General features: G+C 37.4%; 1 protein-coding gene across 15 annotated transcripts in view; it reads right to left on the bottom strand.

Moving 5' to 3' along the window:
* The window catches only part of ADD1 (adducin 1), a 42,704-nt gene that overhangs the window by 3,816 nt on the left and 26,143 nt on the right, over positions 1–12,745 (bottom strand). For 3 of the 15 annotated variants that reach the window (XM_035898676.1, XM_035898678.1, XM_035898682.1), the window contains 6 exons: positions 12,449–12,550; positions 10,506–10,595; positions 9,544–9,636; positions 3,416–3,572; positions 2,123–2,497; positions 1,282–1,377 (listed from right to left, as the gene is read on the bottom strand). In XM_035898676.1, coding sequence (XP_035754569.1) covers positions 1,282–1,377; positions 2,123–2,497; positions 3,416–3,572; positions 9,544–9,636; positions 10,506–10,595; positions 12,449–12,550 — 913 coding nt within the window. Of the gene's footprint in view, positions 1–6; positions 525–1,281; positions 1,378–1,409; positions 1,952–2,122; positions 2,498–3,415; positions 3,573–9,543; positions 9,637–10,505; positions 10,596–12,448; positions 12,551–12,745 lie in introns of those variants that run through there. The other 12 variants (XM_035898685.1, XM_009643200.2, XM_035898677.1 and 9 more) reach the window with 7 other exon arrangements.

Below are 12,745 nucleotides of genomic sequence, written 5' to 3'. Positions count from 1 at the left end.
ACAGAGGTAACACAGGAGTAGTTCCCTGTCCACCTCTGCGCAGAAGTCTGCTGGCTAAGTTTACATCAATGTCAGTGGTAACACTTTTGCACTGGAACAGATTAGGAACTTTCTTCCGTTTTGTTACCAGGTCCAAGTTGTGTAGGCAGCAGCAAACTGCTGGGGCAGAAACTCCCAGCCCTGTTTCAGCTGTATCTGAAAGACTACTTCAGACTATTCCTTTTTAAACTGAGGAATCAGACACACAGAAATGGAAACACATGATGCCACTTTCACAGTCTCTTTCAAAGGGGGAGTGCATTTTAACATAAGATCTGCAACTACCTAGAATTTAATGAAATCAAGAACTAAAGAAATCAGCGTCTCAACTGAAAAAGCCTGCTTTAAAAAAAAATAAAAATAAGCAAACCCAACAAAAAACCCTTAGTAAACAAAGATGCAAGAGTGAAGCAAAGCACGTAAGCAGGTCAGAGTATGGAATGATACTTACTATGGTAACAGGTACTCTTTAGCATATCCATCTCCTGTTTGTAACGCAGCCACAAGAAGAAAAAAGCACAAGTAGAGAATCTATGCATTCATCACAGCCATCGTGTTAAGTTAGAAGAATGGTTGCAACCATTCTTATAGAAAACAGAATGAGATGAAGTAGTGAATGGAAGACTAACAGACAAGTGATATATCCAATGTACGAGGTAAAGGAAACAAGACAAAAATTAGATTACACCTGTTCAAGATTGTTATCGTATCCTTTTTTGAGGAAACTGTAGACTTTACCATCCCTGCTCTCACTTTAGTTAAAACTACTGCAGAAGGTGAGCAAATAATGATATTTTGATTAAAATTGAATTGAAAAAAAAAAAATTTACTGAGGTGTAATCCAAGTACAATAATGTTCAAGAAATGTGCAATCAGTGAAGGAGATTTACCAAAGCATCTAAATTTGTGTCTGGTTCACCATCAGACACTACTTCATTTAATAAGAGCAATTCCTTCTCGCAGGAAATGTACAAAAGGGTACATCAGCTGAGAAACACCAAGAGATGACAAGGCAATTCTGAAGAGATGAAAATTTGTCTTTCTATTAATGCACACTTCTTTATTATTGTAAACATAACTCCTATTACACTCACAGTTTGGTGTCGTATAGTTTAGGTAGTATAAAAATAAAATACAAGAAATAATTTACCTTTATTAGATACTAGCTCATATATTTTCATGCGTCAGTCACTAGTGATGCAGTTACTGGTTTCCCCTGGCCCCCAAATCAGAAGAACATACCTTCCTCTATTTTAATCGGCGTACTGGGAGGAGTGCGAGCTGAAGTGGGATCAGGGGGACTTCTCTCTTTCTGTTGTCTGCCATCTTCTGAAGGTTCTGCAGATGTAGAGAAAGAGAAATTAAAAGGACAGACAAAACCTTTCAGCACATGAGAAAACAAGTGTCCTTTTGCTCCATGCACACAAGATACGAATACATTTTTCTGAATTAAAATTCTGCCAGGATATTAAATAATACCAAAACAAGCAAAAGAAAACCAAGTGATAGTTTGATATTAATAAAACTGTTGAAGTCACAGTTGAGGTCTAGTGTTTTGATTTGGTTTTTTTTTCATAAGAGGGCATGAATAATGCAATTGTTTATGAATCGATTCATCATGCTGTCCTAAAGAACACTTGTGAAGAAAAACCACAAGGAAGATATAAACAAGTGGGGAAGGGGAAATGCTATCAGACCTACACAGGGTAACACTCTTTTGCTTGCTTTGTATTGCTGAAACTCGGAGTAAACAAAATCACATCCCAACAGAAAAGACTGCACAGATAATCAAAGAAACATGCAGTAATTAAATGATTCAAAACGGATTTCACAGGGGTTTGTGTACTCATTATTAGTAAGGAGGGTCCCCCTTGCTTCCAGGTTTGAACAGCCCTAGATCCAAAGGAAAACACTGAGGGTGTATACCGTGTATCAGGAACAACATTAAAACATTGCTCCATACAGTTCACCTAGAGAATTAAAAGTTGAATCAGTCCCACAGATGAGAGTCAACTGACAGAATCTCCAAACGGTGTAGGTAAAGAGGTTGTTCCTTAGATTGCAAGCCCCATATTAGGAATACCTGAGGCCTCAGCCAAAAGGTCAGGATCGGACCTTAATGCTCTGATCACTGCAGTATGAAATTCCTTATGGGAGGACTTCTGCCCATCTGGCTCTTCTCGGTTAAGATGTGTGATGACTTGCTGCATGGTCTGACAAGAAACCCATGCAGCAGCAAACTGAGTGTTATCTAAAGATTTAGACAGTGATGATACATCACGATCCTGTAAAGTCTTCGTGTCTGTTCCTTGAAAGGTTTTTGATCTGCCTTTCAAATCCAGAGATTTTTTATCGGACGTATTTTGCTCACTGATGGTCTGATTTCTAAGCAATGTACTCTGCTCCCCAGCTGGTGTCTGTCTCAGTAACACAGTCTCTCCATATTTTGATATCTTATCTGAGAAGGATGCAGCAATGTTACCGAGAGAATAAATGTATGCAGTTATACAGGCATAACAGCGGAGTACCCCCCCCCCAAACAGGCCAATATTTGATTAACTGAACACATGCAATCTACAATGGCTCCGACATTGCCTCATCAAAAAGCAGGAGCCGGGAGGACACACTGCAAAAGAAATGGCACTTCTGGTTCCTGCATCATTCAGATTCAAAACCTAACAACTGATGAGCATCATAAGTATCACCCCTTAAAACTATACAGAAGTAAAGCAGGATGACCACTTTGGATGCAGCAACGACCTCTTTTTACAGCACAATTCTCTCATAAGTCTACAATAATTTAGAAAGTCTGTGTTGGGGGAAGTCCCCAAGATGTGCCATTCCCAAGTAGCAATCAAATGTTGTTCTGTATCTTCCCCATTCAAAGCATTTCTCAAACCCACAATTTTCAGCGAGTTAGAAAACCACAGTTTTGCTGGTAAAGAGCAACACCATTCTCTCACCCTAGACTATCTCTAGCGCTAAGGGAAACAAAGCAGAACAATCCGCAATACTCTGCAGTACCTAAAAATTTTTCTGACAGAAGTTTCAAGCTTTCAACTTCCTAATAGCAGCAGCAGTAAATGGCCACACTAAACACCACAGAGTGTCTGCTAGCATAAAATGTGTCTACTGCCATGAATTAGGAATTTTAAAAACAAGGTCTAAGCATTTCACAGAATACTCCATTAACACTCAGATCGCACATTCCATCTCCAAGATGCTTTTTAAATTTCTAATTCACACTGGAAAAACTGTAATACACAGAAGCAGAATAATTTATCCACGGCCTTTGCAGGTAACCCACCTTCCAACTAGTAATACACTTGCTGTGATGATAGTCTATTGCAGAAAACATACACACAGAGACACCAACCTTCTGGTCCCTTCTGCTTTCTTTCTACTTCTTTGCGATATTCTTCCAGTTCTCGATCAGTGAGTTTATTGAAGGGATTTGGTCCTGTTGTGCTCACTATGACTTTTGGTTGATATTCTTTCTCAATTATTGCCTTTGACGCAGTCACCAGTTCTCCCTGACAAAAGAAAAATCAAGATACATCTGCAATCGAGCAGTAACTTGCAGGATTCCAAGAAGTACAGAGGCTACAAAGCAACCAAAAACAAACCAAAAAAAATAATCTGAAAAACACTACTTTTATTTTCTTTTAGATTAAAAAAAATCTATTACAGAATGAACAAAAAAATTTAATTAACAGCAGGTTAATATAAAGGAGAAAACAGGTCTCACTGATTACTCTTACAGACACATCAGTGTTTCCACCAGGGAATATCCACCATTAAGCAGTAATCAAACAGCAGCCAAACAGTCAGGCTGAATTATATCTGAAGTCACAGAAGTATCAAGGTTCTTTTTCTTCCCACAAAAGAAACAGGATACCAGGCCCAACTGCATGGCAATCTGGGCACAGAATACCTGCAGAACTTCACAGGTCTCAGCTCACAGGTATTTTTGTTTGTGGTTTGTTTTGGGGGGGGGGGGGGGTTGTTGCTTTTTTTTTTTTTTTAAAAATGAGGGAAAAGCCATTTCTAGTAGCTACTACATAACATCTAACAAATGTTACATTAAAGAGCCATCTTGTATGTGTTCTGTATACACCAGATTAACAGTTATTACAAGCAATTTTAAAGTAATTAACTGTAATCTTATACAAGTTAGCATATTACATCTGTAACATTTGTCACACAAGCCAGATAAAAAGTTACACAAATAAAAATAAAACATTAGCAATTCTAAGTACAGTAAGTTCCAATGGACAAAAGCAGCTGCATTGGAGATTCTCTAATGCTAAGTTTTTTAGTTTTTTTTTTCTCTAATCATACAGAAAAGACTAAAGCCTCTGGCTTTTCGTTGTCTCTGAATCGGAAGATGCTTGCCTGTAGAGCTGCTGTATGTTTCAGGTGACTTTTCAAGCATTTGTTTTTTTCATTGGAAATACAGAACTTTACTGACATGAGTTGGGAAATGACTGGTGTGTGGTCTGTGCCTCCTGTCATTGCAATACTCAAATTGTCTTCGTTGTTGAAAAGAGGCATTTGAGTTCCATTACCAAGTAAGTATGGGCTATCGATTGGCTCAAGTCACCTTCATATTCAAGTGCTATTTGTACCAGTATTTAGAAGAAAGCATTAGAAAGCACAGTTCAAAAATAAATAGCACTCTAACAAAGAGACAAACATTCCATTCCACGTCCATACCTGATGGACAAGCATGAGATCTTCACTGTAAAATGGAAGATGAAATTAGACAGAGTACTGTTTTGGATGCTAAGAGCTGCTTTGCACAAGCTGTCAGCACCAAAAAGGTGACAGACAACGTCCACATGGAACAAGGACAAGAGCAGTTTGGTATTTCTGAAAGCCTCATGAGAGATCTCCAGAAAACCGGTCTAGAGCAATCGAGGGAGGTAAGAACAGCTGGTTGTTAGAATCTGTGCTGCCCTTCAGGAAGCAAACACCAGCCAGACGTACTGAAGAACACACAGCACAATGACAAGTCTTCACTGTAAGATCCTGAAAGGAACTGCAGGAGAGAAATGTCTCTAAAACATTACAGATTACCTCTGTTTCTCCATAAAATAAGAGGAATTCTTGTCTCAGATGCAGAATGTCAGTAGAATGTCAAAAGCCTTTTCTCAACTATTTCCATTAAGCACCAGCTGTCTTAATAACAGAAAACCTCCAATTTGATAGTCACGGCTTTACTTACAGGATAATGCATTAAAAGAGGCATAAAAACATTAACCTTTGTACAAATCCTAATTGTTTTGTAGAAAATGTAAAACACCCCCACAACTGCAGGTGCCAGCTTTTAATGACAGCCGAAAATTGGTGCCCATGGCAATTTTATTTTTCCCTCTCTACCTCTGCCCACCCTTAAAACTAAATACATAGTTTCAACTGAAACTCAGCAATAAGTAGCTGGGCCTTGTAAAGCACTGGTCTTGGGGAGGGCTTCTAGAGTTTTCTAGGATTACAAAAGTCAACAGAGGCAGAAGACACACAGTGCACGCTGGTGTCCCTGGAATGTTTACCAATCTTTGAATCTTGTCTGTGAGTTAAATCCAAAATGACTGGGTAGAACAACTTCCACATGAAACAATTTTACTGAATACCTATTGATTTAATAATGTCAAACAGCAAGACATGCCATTTGCAGCAAGACGGTGAGTGCAATGGCATTATGTGTTCTCCACCTTAAAACAGTACCTTTGTTAACTACTGGGAATAAAAGCAGCACATCAAGCTTATCACATTAAATAAAACCAAACAAAAAACCCCAACAAATCAAAACCAAACCCACACAAAACCCACACCCATAATCAATGCAAACAGTTCCTGTGCTAACTGAGTATCTTTGACCCAAGAGAAACAGTACTGAAAAAGATCAGAGGCAACAACAGTAAGGGGATTATGTATTACAAAGAAAAAAACACTTGTGTTTTTTGGACCATAAAAGCAGAAAAATTACATGAGAGACCAGAAAGGCAAACTTTTGATCTGTTTCCAGATTAACACATCCAGTTTTGCTCAGTATCAAGAATATGGAAGCAGGGAAACTAGTGAAAATTCTAACAGTAGAGGGACTGATTCTATGGGGAAAATAAATTACAGTAGTATGTTAGTAAGTTCTGCAACATGATTCCTCTAAAACATGCCCAAATCAAAGAAGTAAAGAGGCATTACTTCCCAGAACAAGGCACAGATCAGCCTTCCAAGGATTCAAATAAAACTGTACAACACAAAATGAAGAGAGTGACATGGGACAGAAGGAAAATGAGTATAAAGGACTAAAAAGACAGTACAGGACATTTTAGATTGTTAAATGTGACACTGAACAGACAAGACTCTGCAGAGCTATCAACCTGTCTGTGCCACTCAGAGATTCCTATAAACATTCAGAAAAACTGAAGAAGAAAATTGGTCTGGAGTTGCTTCCAGTATTAGAGAGCCTGTAGAGAGGGAATAAATTCCCATGTAACAGACTGACACACTGTTTCAACACCAGATGACATGTGACAAACTGACATTCTAGTGATTTCATCTGGATTATGCTGATGCTAGTATTATTTTGATGATGATTCTAGTACTATTTTGATGACTATTTGAAGTTTGATTGCACATGTAAGCACCTGAATATCAACAGCATTTTCTCCACTGTAAGAAATAATGGATAGATTACGTTAATGAACAGAATATATTTCCACTCCTAAGAATTTTGTAGGGGCGTACTCTCCCTCGAAGATCCAACAAAGGGAAAGTCATTTATAGCTAATGATACACAATATACCTTCATACTAAACTTGGACCTCACACATCCTACAAAGAAATTTTAGGTTATCAAGTCATTCTGCAACTTCTTCACCAAATCTTGCTTTCAGAGAAAAATTCAAAACTGCTATGAGGTGACCACCATTTTAACAGGCAAGCACTTCATCTTGTTCTCAGGGACAGACAGGAGCAAAACTGACACCTTATTATTATGGGTCAATTTTTCTCTCAATCAGACAGTAGTTAACAATTGCTCTTAACACAATCTGGCATTAATGCAGTGCCTTTATCCAAAAAAACAAAATTCTTAAAGTACTGTTCATGTAAAAGTCACCATTAAAACACAGTGCCACCTCTGGGGCAGAACTGAGAGGCTCTTCACAAAGAACAAAGCCACAGAATTTCCATTCTAAAGGAAGAGACAAAGAATGGGTGATTCCCCTTTTACTTAAAATTCTTGAAAACTCATGTGAATTTTTTTTTTTTATTTTTTTTTTTAAATCAGACTGCAGAACTGTCAGTGGTAAGAATAATCACCATTCCCTCTCATTCAGCCAAGACTGGCAGCAGAAGCTTGGTTAACCAAGTCTACAACATGAATAAAATTACATGATGCACAAGGAGCTTGTGTTGCAACATGGCCAGGACTTCTCAGAGAACATGGACAAAGCAAGTGACAAGGCAAAATGGAGTATTTACTGCTGCAGCCATAGGCACAGAAGGCTCAAAGCATTACATGCATACCGTACACAAACAGGATTTTTTTTCATCCAAAATGGTGTGCATTTGATATATTTGATATAAATCTCAGTGTTAACTGAAAATATGATACATTTTAAGTGCTCCTGCAGTCAGATGGAACTTTTTGCTTCAACCGTAACCGAGTGTCAAAGAATTTGTCAGCCGACAACTTGTAGTTATCTGGTACCTAAAAGTCCTCAAGTCCCTGATGTACAGGTCTCCTCAAAGTTTCATTCAAAATTATTCATGCGAGGTTTATGTGGACATCATAAGAATGCTTATGCTCCCTTTCTTCCACAATACAAAACCGATCTTTGGCATAATCTTTGTAGAAAATTTCTCTGCTGTTTTTTTTTGTTGTTGATGTGTGGTTCATTAGGGGTTTTGTGTTTGGGGTTTTTTTTGGGGGTGGGGGAGGTGGAGGTGGGAGTGGGGGTGTTTGTGGGGGTTTTTTGTTGCTGTTTGTTGGGTTTGTTTGGTTTTTTTCCCCGCCAACAGGAAATTATTAAGCATTCAGGTCACAATCCATATTAAGATAATAAAGATTACTAAATAGGCCACTCTACTGTAATTAACATTGTGATCTAATTTTACACAGTATTTCAGGAGGAAAGCACTTTCATGACACTGCAAAAAGGAAACACATCATATGGGCATCTAAACCCTAACATTACACTAGACAAAATCATAAAACCAACAGACCTTTTGTTGGCTCCTTGTCATCTACAAAAATCCATGTAAAAATATTTGCCTAGTTTTATAAGGCAATGTCATTATTCAAAAATAATACTTGAAAGAAATCTTGCCCATCACTGACAAAAGAAACCACCTATGTTGTGATAACCAATGGATGACTATCATAAAAATAATTTTAACACTTTGAAGGTATTATTAAGCAGAGAATAAAAGGCATGCACTGCCTGGAAGAATTTGGCTTTGTTTTTATTTTTCATTTTAAATCTGTAAATAGTACTTTATTCCTTTTTCTTTCAGAATACGGATAAACCAAATGGTAAACTAAAAAACATCATTATCAAATTCTCAGTACGATACAACTATCTATAATACAAACTGGCTCATTACACTAGAAAGTGCTACAAAGTCATGAGAGTTGCAACAATGACAGAATTCAAAGTATTCTGTTTTTTGATGGGAAAGCTATTCTGATAATGAGATGTTAGGCATGACCTAAACCAAGATTTAAGAATCTTTTAGTTAAAATACTGGAGCAGAAGAGACACTGATGCATATTTATACACTGTGCTTCCATGTTAGATCACCTCTAAGAAACTCAAAACCTGGGAGAGAAAGACAGCTAAGGACAGACTGTTTCCAATGTGCAAACTGTTCCTCTTTACTCAGCCTCAAAGGACTGCCCACCCCAACCATACACACATCTCAAATTTATTCTGTATTTAAAGTATATTACATAAGCACAAGCATGATTACATGTTTGAAAAAAATCGATTTTGGAAGTGTGGGGCATTACTCAGCAACTCTTGCAGATAACCACAGGAAGTTTTAAGGAAACAAGACATCTAGCAATGTAGGCTCAAAAGCTGACAGTTTGTCAGCATGACACGCTCTGAACATGTGGATATCTTTGGAATTACACTGATGTAATCAGGCCAAGATTAAGGTAACCCAAAATGGATCTCAAATTAGAGTAATTCGATACTAATAGCATGTGCAAAGAAACCCACTATATGCAGAACCTAATCAGTACCTTAACATCAAAAGTGTTTCCTCACCAGCTTCTACAGACAAAGAAAAAGATCAAAATCCTTAAAAGATACTTTAACCGGGTAAAGTAACTGCTTGTATAGTTCCATATACATAATTTGGAGATCCATCTTTTTTTTTTTTTTTCTTTTCTAGCCAAATCATTAGCTGACAGAGGGAAAAGGTCAGGGTAAGGAAGAGGTAAAATGAAGGGTGAACAACAGTATTTAGAGCAGTATGACAGGGCAGTACCTTTCTAACAGACAGAGATTTAGCAGGACTAAAGGCCTGCTCTGTGAGATCGAGCCCTTCAATAGATTCCGTACAGTCTGAGAGGGGAGCATCCTGCAACAGTAAATTGAGTAAACAGAGCAAACCGAGCCCAGGCTTTAAAACATCAACCAAAAGCATTATGCTGCTTGCTAAAAACATGCAAAGAAACAGTAACTGGTAGATAAAATTGCAAATGACAATGAATTGACATGCACACAATATGACACCCAACATGAATAATGCTATGGCCATGATAAGACTTGCCAAATTTTCCAAAGTATATCAGAAAATACGTATCTGGGGCAGTTAAAGCACTCAGATATATAGAACTTAAACACATTCAGCTATACAGTCTAACTGTATAGCTCTAATTCTTACTTTACTTTGAGCTATGATTCATCAAGTCTTTTGTATATCCAGATATACTGCTTTTACGTTTTATTGCTTTATAATAGCTTTTTTTTTCCAAACTGCTCTTCAAATAAAGTATCATGAAGCATGATAAAACATATTTAACACGCAACACTACTGGCCCATAGTGAGCCTGCTATGCCCAGTATTAATACTTGATACATAAACTTGGTAAACAAACAAACAAAAAGTTGTCACAAAGCCCAACTAGATTTGAAGAAGAATCTAACCCATATAAATAAGCCTCCTGAATTTCATGCATTACATTCAGCAAAAAAAAAAAAAACAAAAAAAAAAACCAAACCCAAGAAGCATCCTCCACAGACATGCTCGGGCTACATGGCTGAAGCCTCTTAAATTTCTGACCCTGAGCACTCTCGCAAAGACGATGGTGTTACCTCTAAGACTTACCTTATAAACAGTTACTCTCTGCCAATTAAAGAATAATTTTACAGTGATATATTAGGTGAAAGCAGAGGATATAGTAGATTAACTTTAAGCTAATAGTTTTAGGCATTTTATACTCTCACCTGTACAAGACTCCTGTCCACAACTACCCCAGAAAGAACCTGTGATTGAGGGCCTGCAGTTTTAATATCTTGTAAGTTTTGCTCTCGGATCTGTAAAGGAAAGCAGCACAATACAGTCACATGAACAACAGGGAAAGTTCACCACATTTTCATATTTGAAAAAAGGGGTGGGCAAACCTGCCAACAGGCTGCAACTAGTGTCAATTGTTATGGCCCTACCCATCAAATAAAGCTGTGCTTATAAACACCACTTAAAGATATGTGCTCAGGTTCCTAGTTGTTTCCTCACATTTCTCAGAATTTAGTCTTTAAGTACCACAGCAGGTACCATCCTTTGCTTTTTAGTACTGGCTTATGGTAAAACTCTACAGATCAGATAACAGACAACTTCATTTTGTGAAGAAAAGCAAGGAGAGAAGCACAGAGGCCATACTTATGTAAGTCTATTGTACCTGATCAGTCACTTACAGGTTTCTATCGCTAGCCACTCATCACTGAGCGATATCATCTTCCTACAGAACTTACTGTAAAACACTACACAACATTCTTTTTTCGCATCTAGTCAGGACCATATTCTCAAAAGGGCATATAAATATTTTTCTGTGCATAAACTGACACTCCGGAGTACTCCCTACACACCCCTTTTGTTGCATCCTGCCTATCTCCCAGTTCCTTCCGTACAGAAGATGGGAAAAGAAACTGGATCTTTAAATGCAGGTATTAGCTATTTAAATTAGATATCCCAGAGTGGTAAAGAATTCGTAACAACTGACTCAAAATTTATTTCTAAAATATTCTGGTTCTTGTTGCAAGATAAATGGAGAAAAACATGCATCCAGAAAGACCTCTACTTTACAACTAAAAGGGACATTCAATTTATATAAAAATGCATGCATACAAGTATACAAACACAAGGTATTATTAATACTTGGTATTTCAGAAAGTATCAAGATCCTGCATCATCTGTACTTGTTTCTAGTTTACTACCCTTCTCGACAAAAGGAAGGTAAAAAGTTTGAAGTTTTACTTCTCTCAGTTGCTTCATTCAAGTTTTTAATAAAACAGTATTTGTGTTTCAAACATCAAGAAACTGCTTGGCAATTTCACCAGATTTCTCATTTCAAGTGATTATTATTTTACAGTGCCAAAACAAGAAAAGCAAAAGCTCTGTCAACCTAATACAAATTATTTTAGAACAAATCAGTATTCCTGCTAGTGCCCCTGCATACAGACCTTCCTGTGACAGAAAGCTAACTCCCATGTTCCATATGGCCATCAGTTAGAAGTAGCAAAACAATCCAGAACAAGTTCAGTATTAGCAAGAAACCAGTGTATATTTTGTACCTCAAAAGAAATAAAGTGAAAAAACTCCAATGCATTCAATGCTTTCCTGTTGGTAGATTGGTGACAAGAAGATCTGAAATTCAAAGACTGGAAAATGAACTGCTCTGTCATTTCAAAAAGACTAACGTGCAGTTCCAAAGGCCAAAAAAATTTCTGCAACAATCACAGCATATTATAATAAAATATAACATGGAGAGAGATCCATAGATTTCTTTGTCTAGGCCATGATTTCAAGGTGAAACTAAAACAGGAAAACAGGTCACTAATGTAAAAGTATGATCTCAGAGAACAGAATTACTACCATAAACTCAGTGGTGGCTGTTTCAGAGGTATCCATCAACTGGTCTGACAGTAACAAAATACAAGACAATGAAAGTCTTCACATAGTGGACGGTAATACCAGCTTCTTCCAAGAAGAGTTCAAAACATTTAGGAATTGTTTCAGTATCTAGTTATAAAGGAGCAGGACAATCCCAGCGCTGTATTATCGAACTCCAAAAATTTCACTGTAGCAAAGTAAGTCAGTTTGTTCCAAGTACACAACTTAATTGTAATGATGACAAAAAAAAAAAAAAATTTATTTTACTACTATTACAAACCTTGTTCCTCATTTCTTGGACCTCCTTTGGATTGGTGTTCAATGGAACAAACAGGTTAGGGACAGCAGAGGTGGCAGTTCTATGTCCATCCTCTTTAGTCCACTGTAATATCAAGAACATTTGAACAGTCAGAATTGCTGTAATGGCTATGGACACTCAGAGCAGCAAATTCACAGAACAGTTGATCATGCATTATACATAGCAGAGAACTGAACCAATGATTGTATTCTTCTATTCATTCCTAACACTATTTAAGTTGCTTACTTCTTCAGTAATATAAACTGTACCTTCAGATAC

The sequence above is a fragment of the Egretta garzetta genome, unplaced genomic scaffold (genome assembly GCF_000687185.1).
Source record: "Egretta garzetta isolate BGI_Z169 unplaced genomic scaffold, ASM68718v1 scaffold107, whole genome shotgun sequence".
Lineage (NCBI taxonomy): Eukaryota > Metazoa > Chordata > Aves > Pelecaniformes > Ardeidae > Egretta > Egretta garzetta.
The sequence above is the reverse complement of the archived record's forward strand: the minus strand, read 5'-3'. Positions and strand labels throughout refer to the sequence as shown.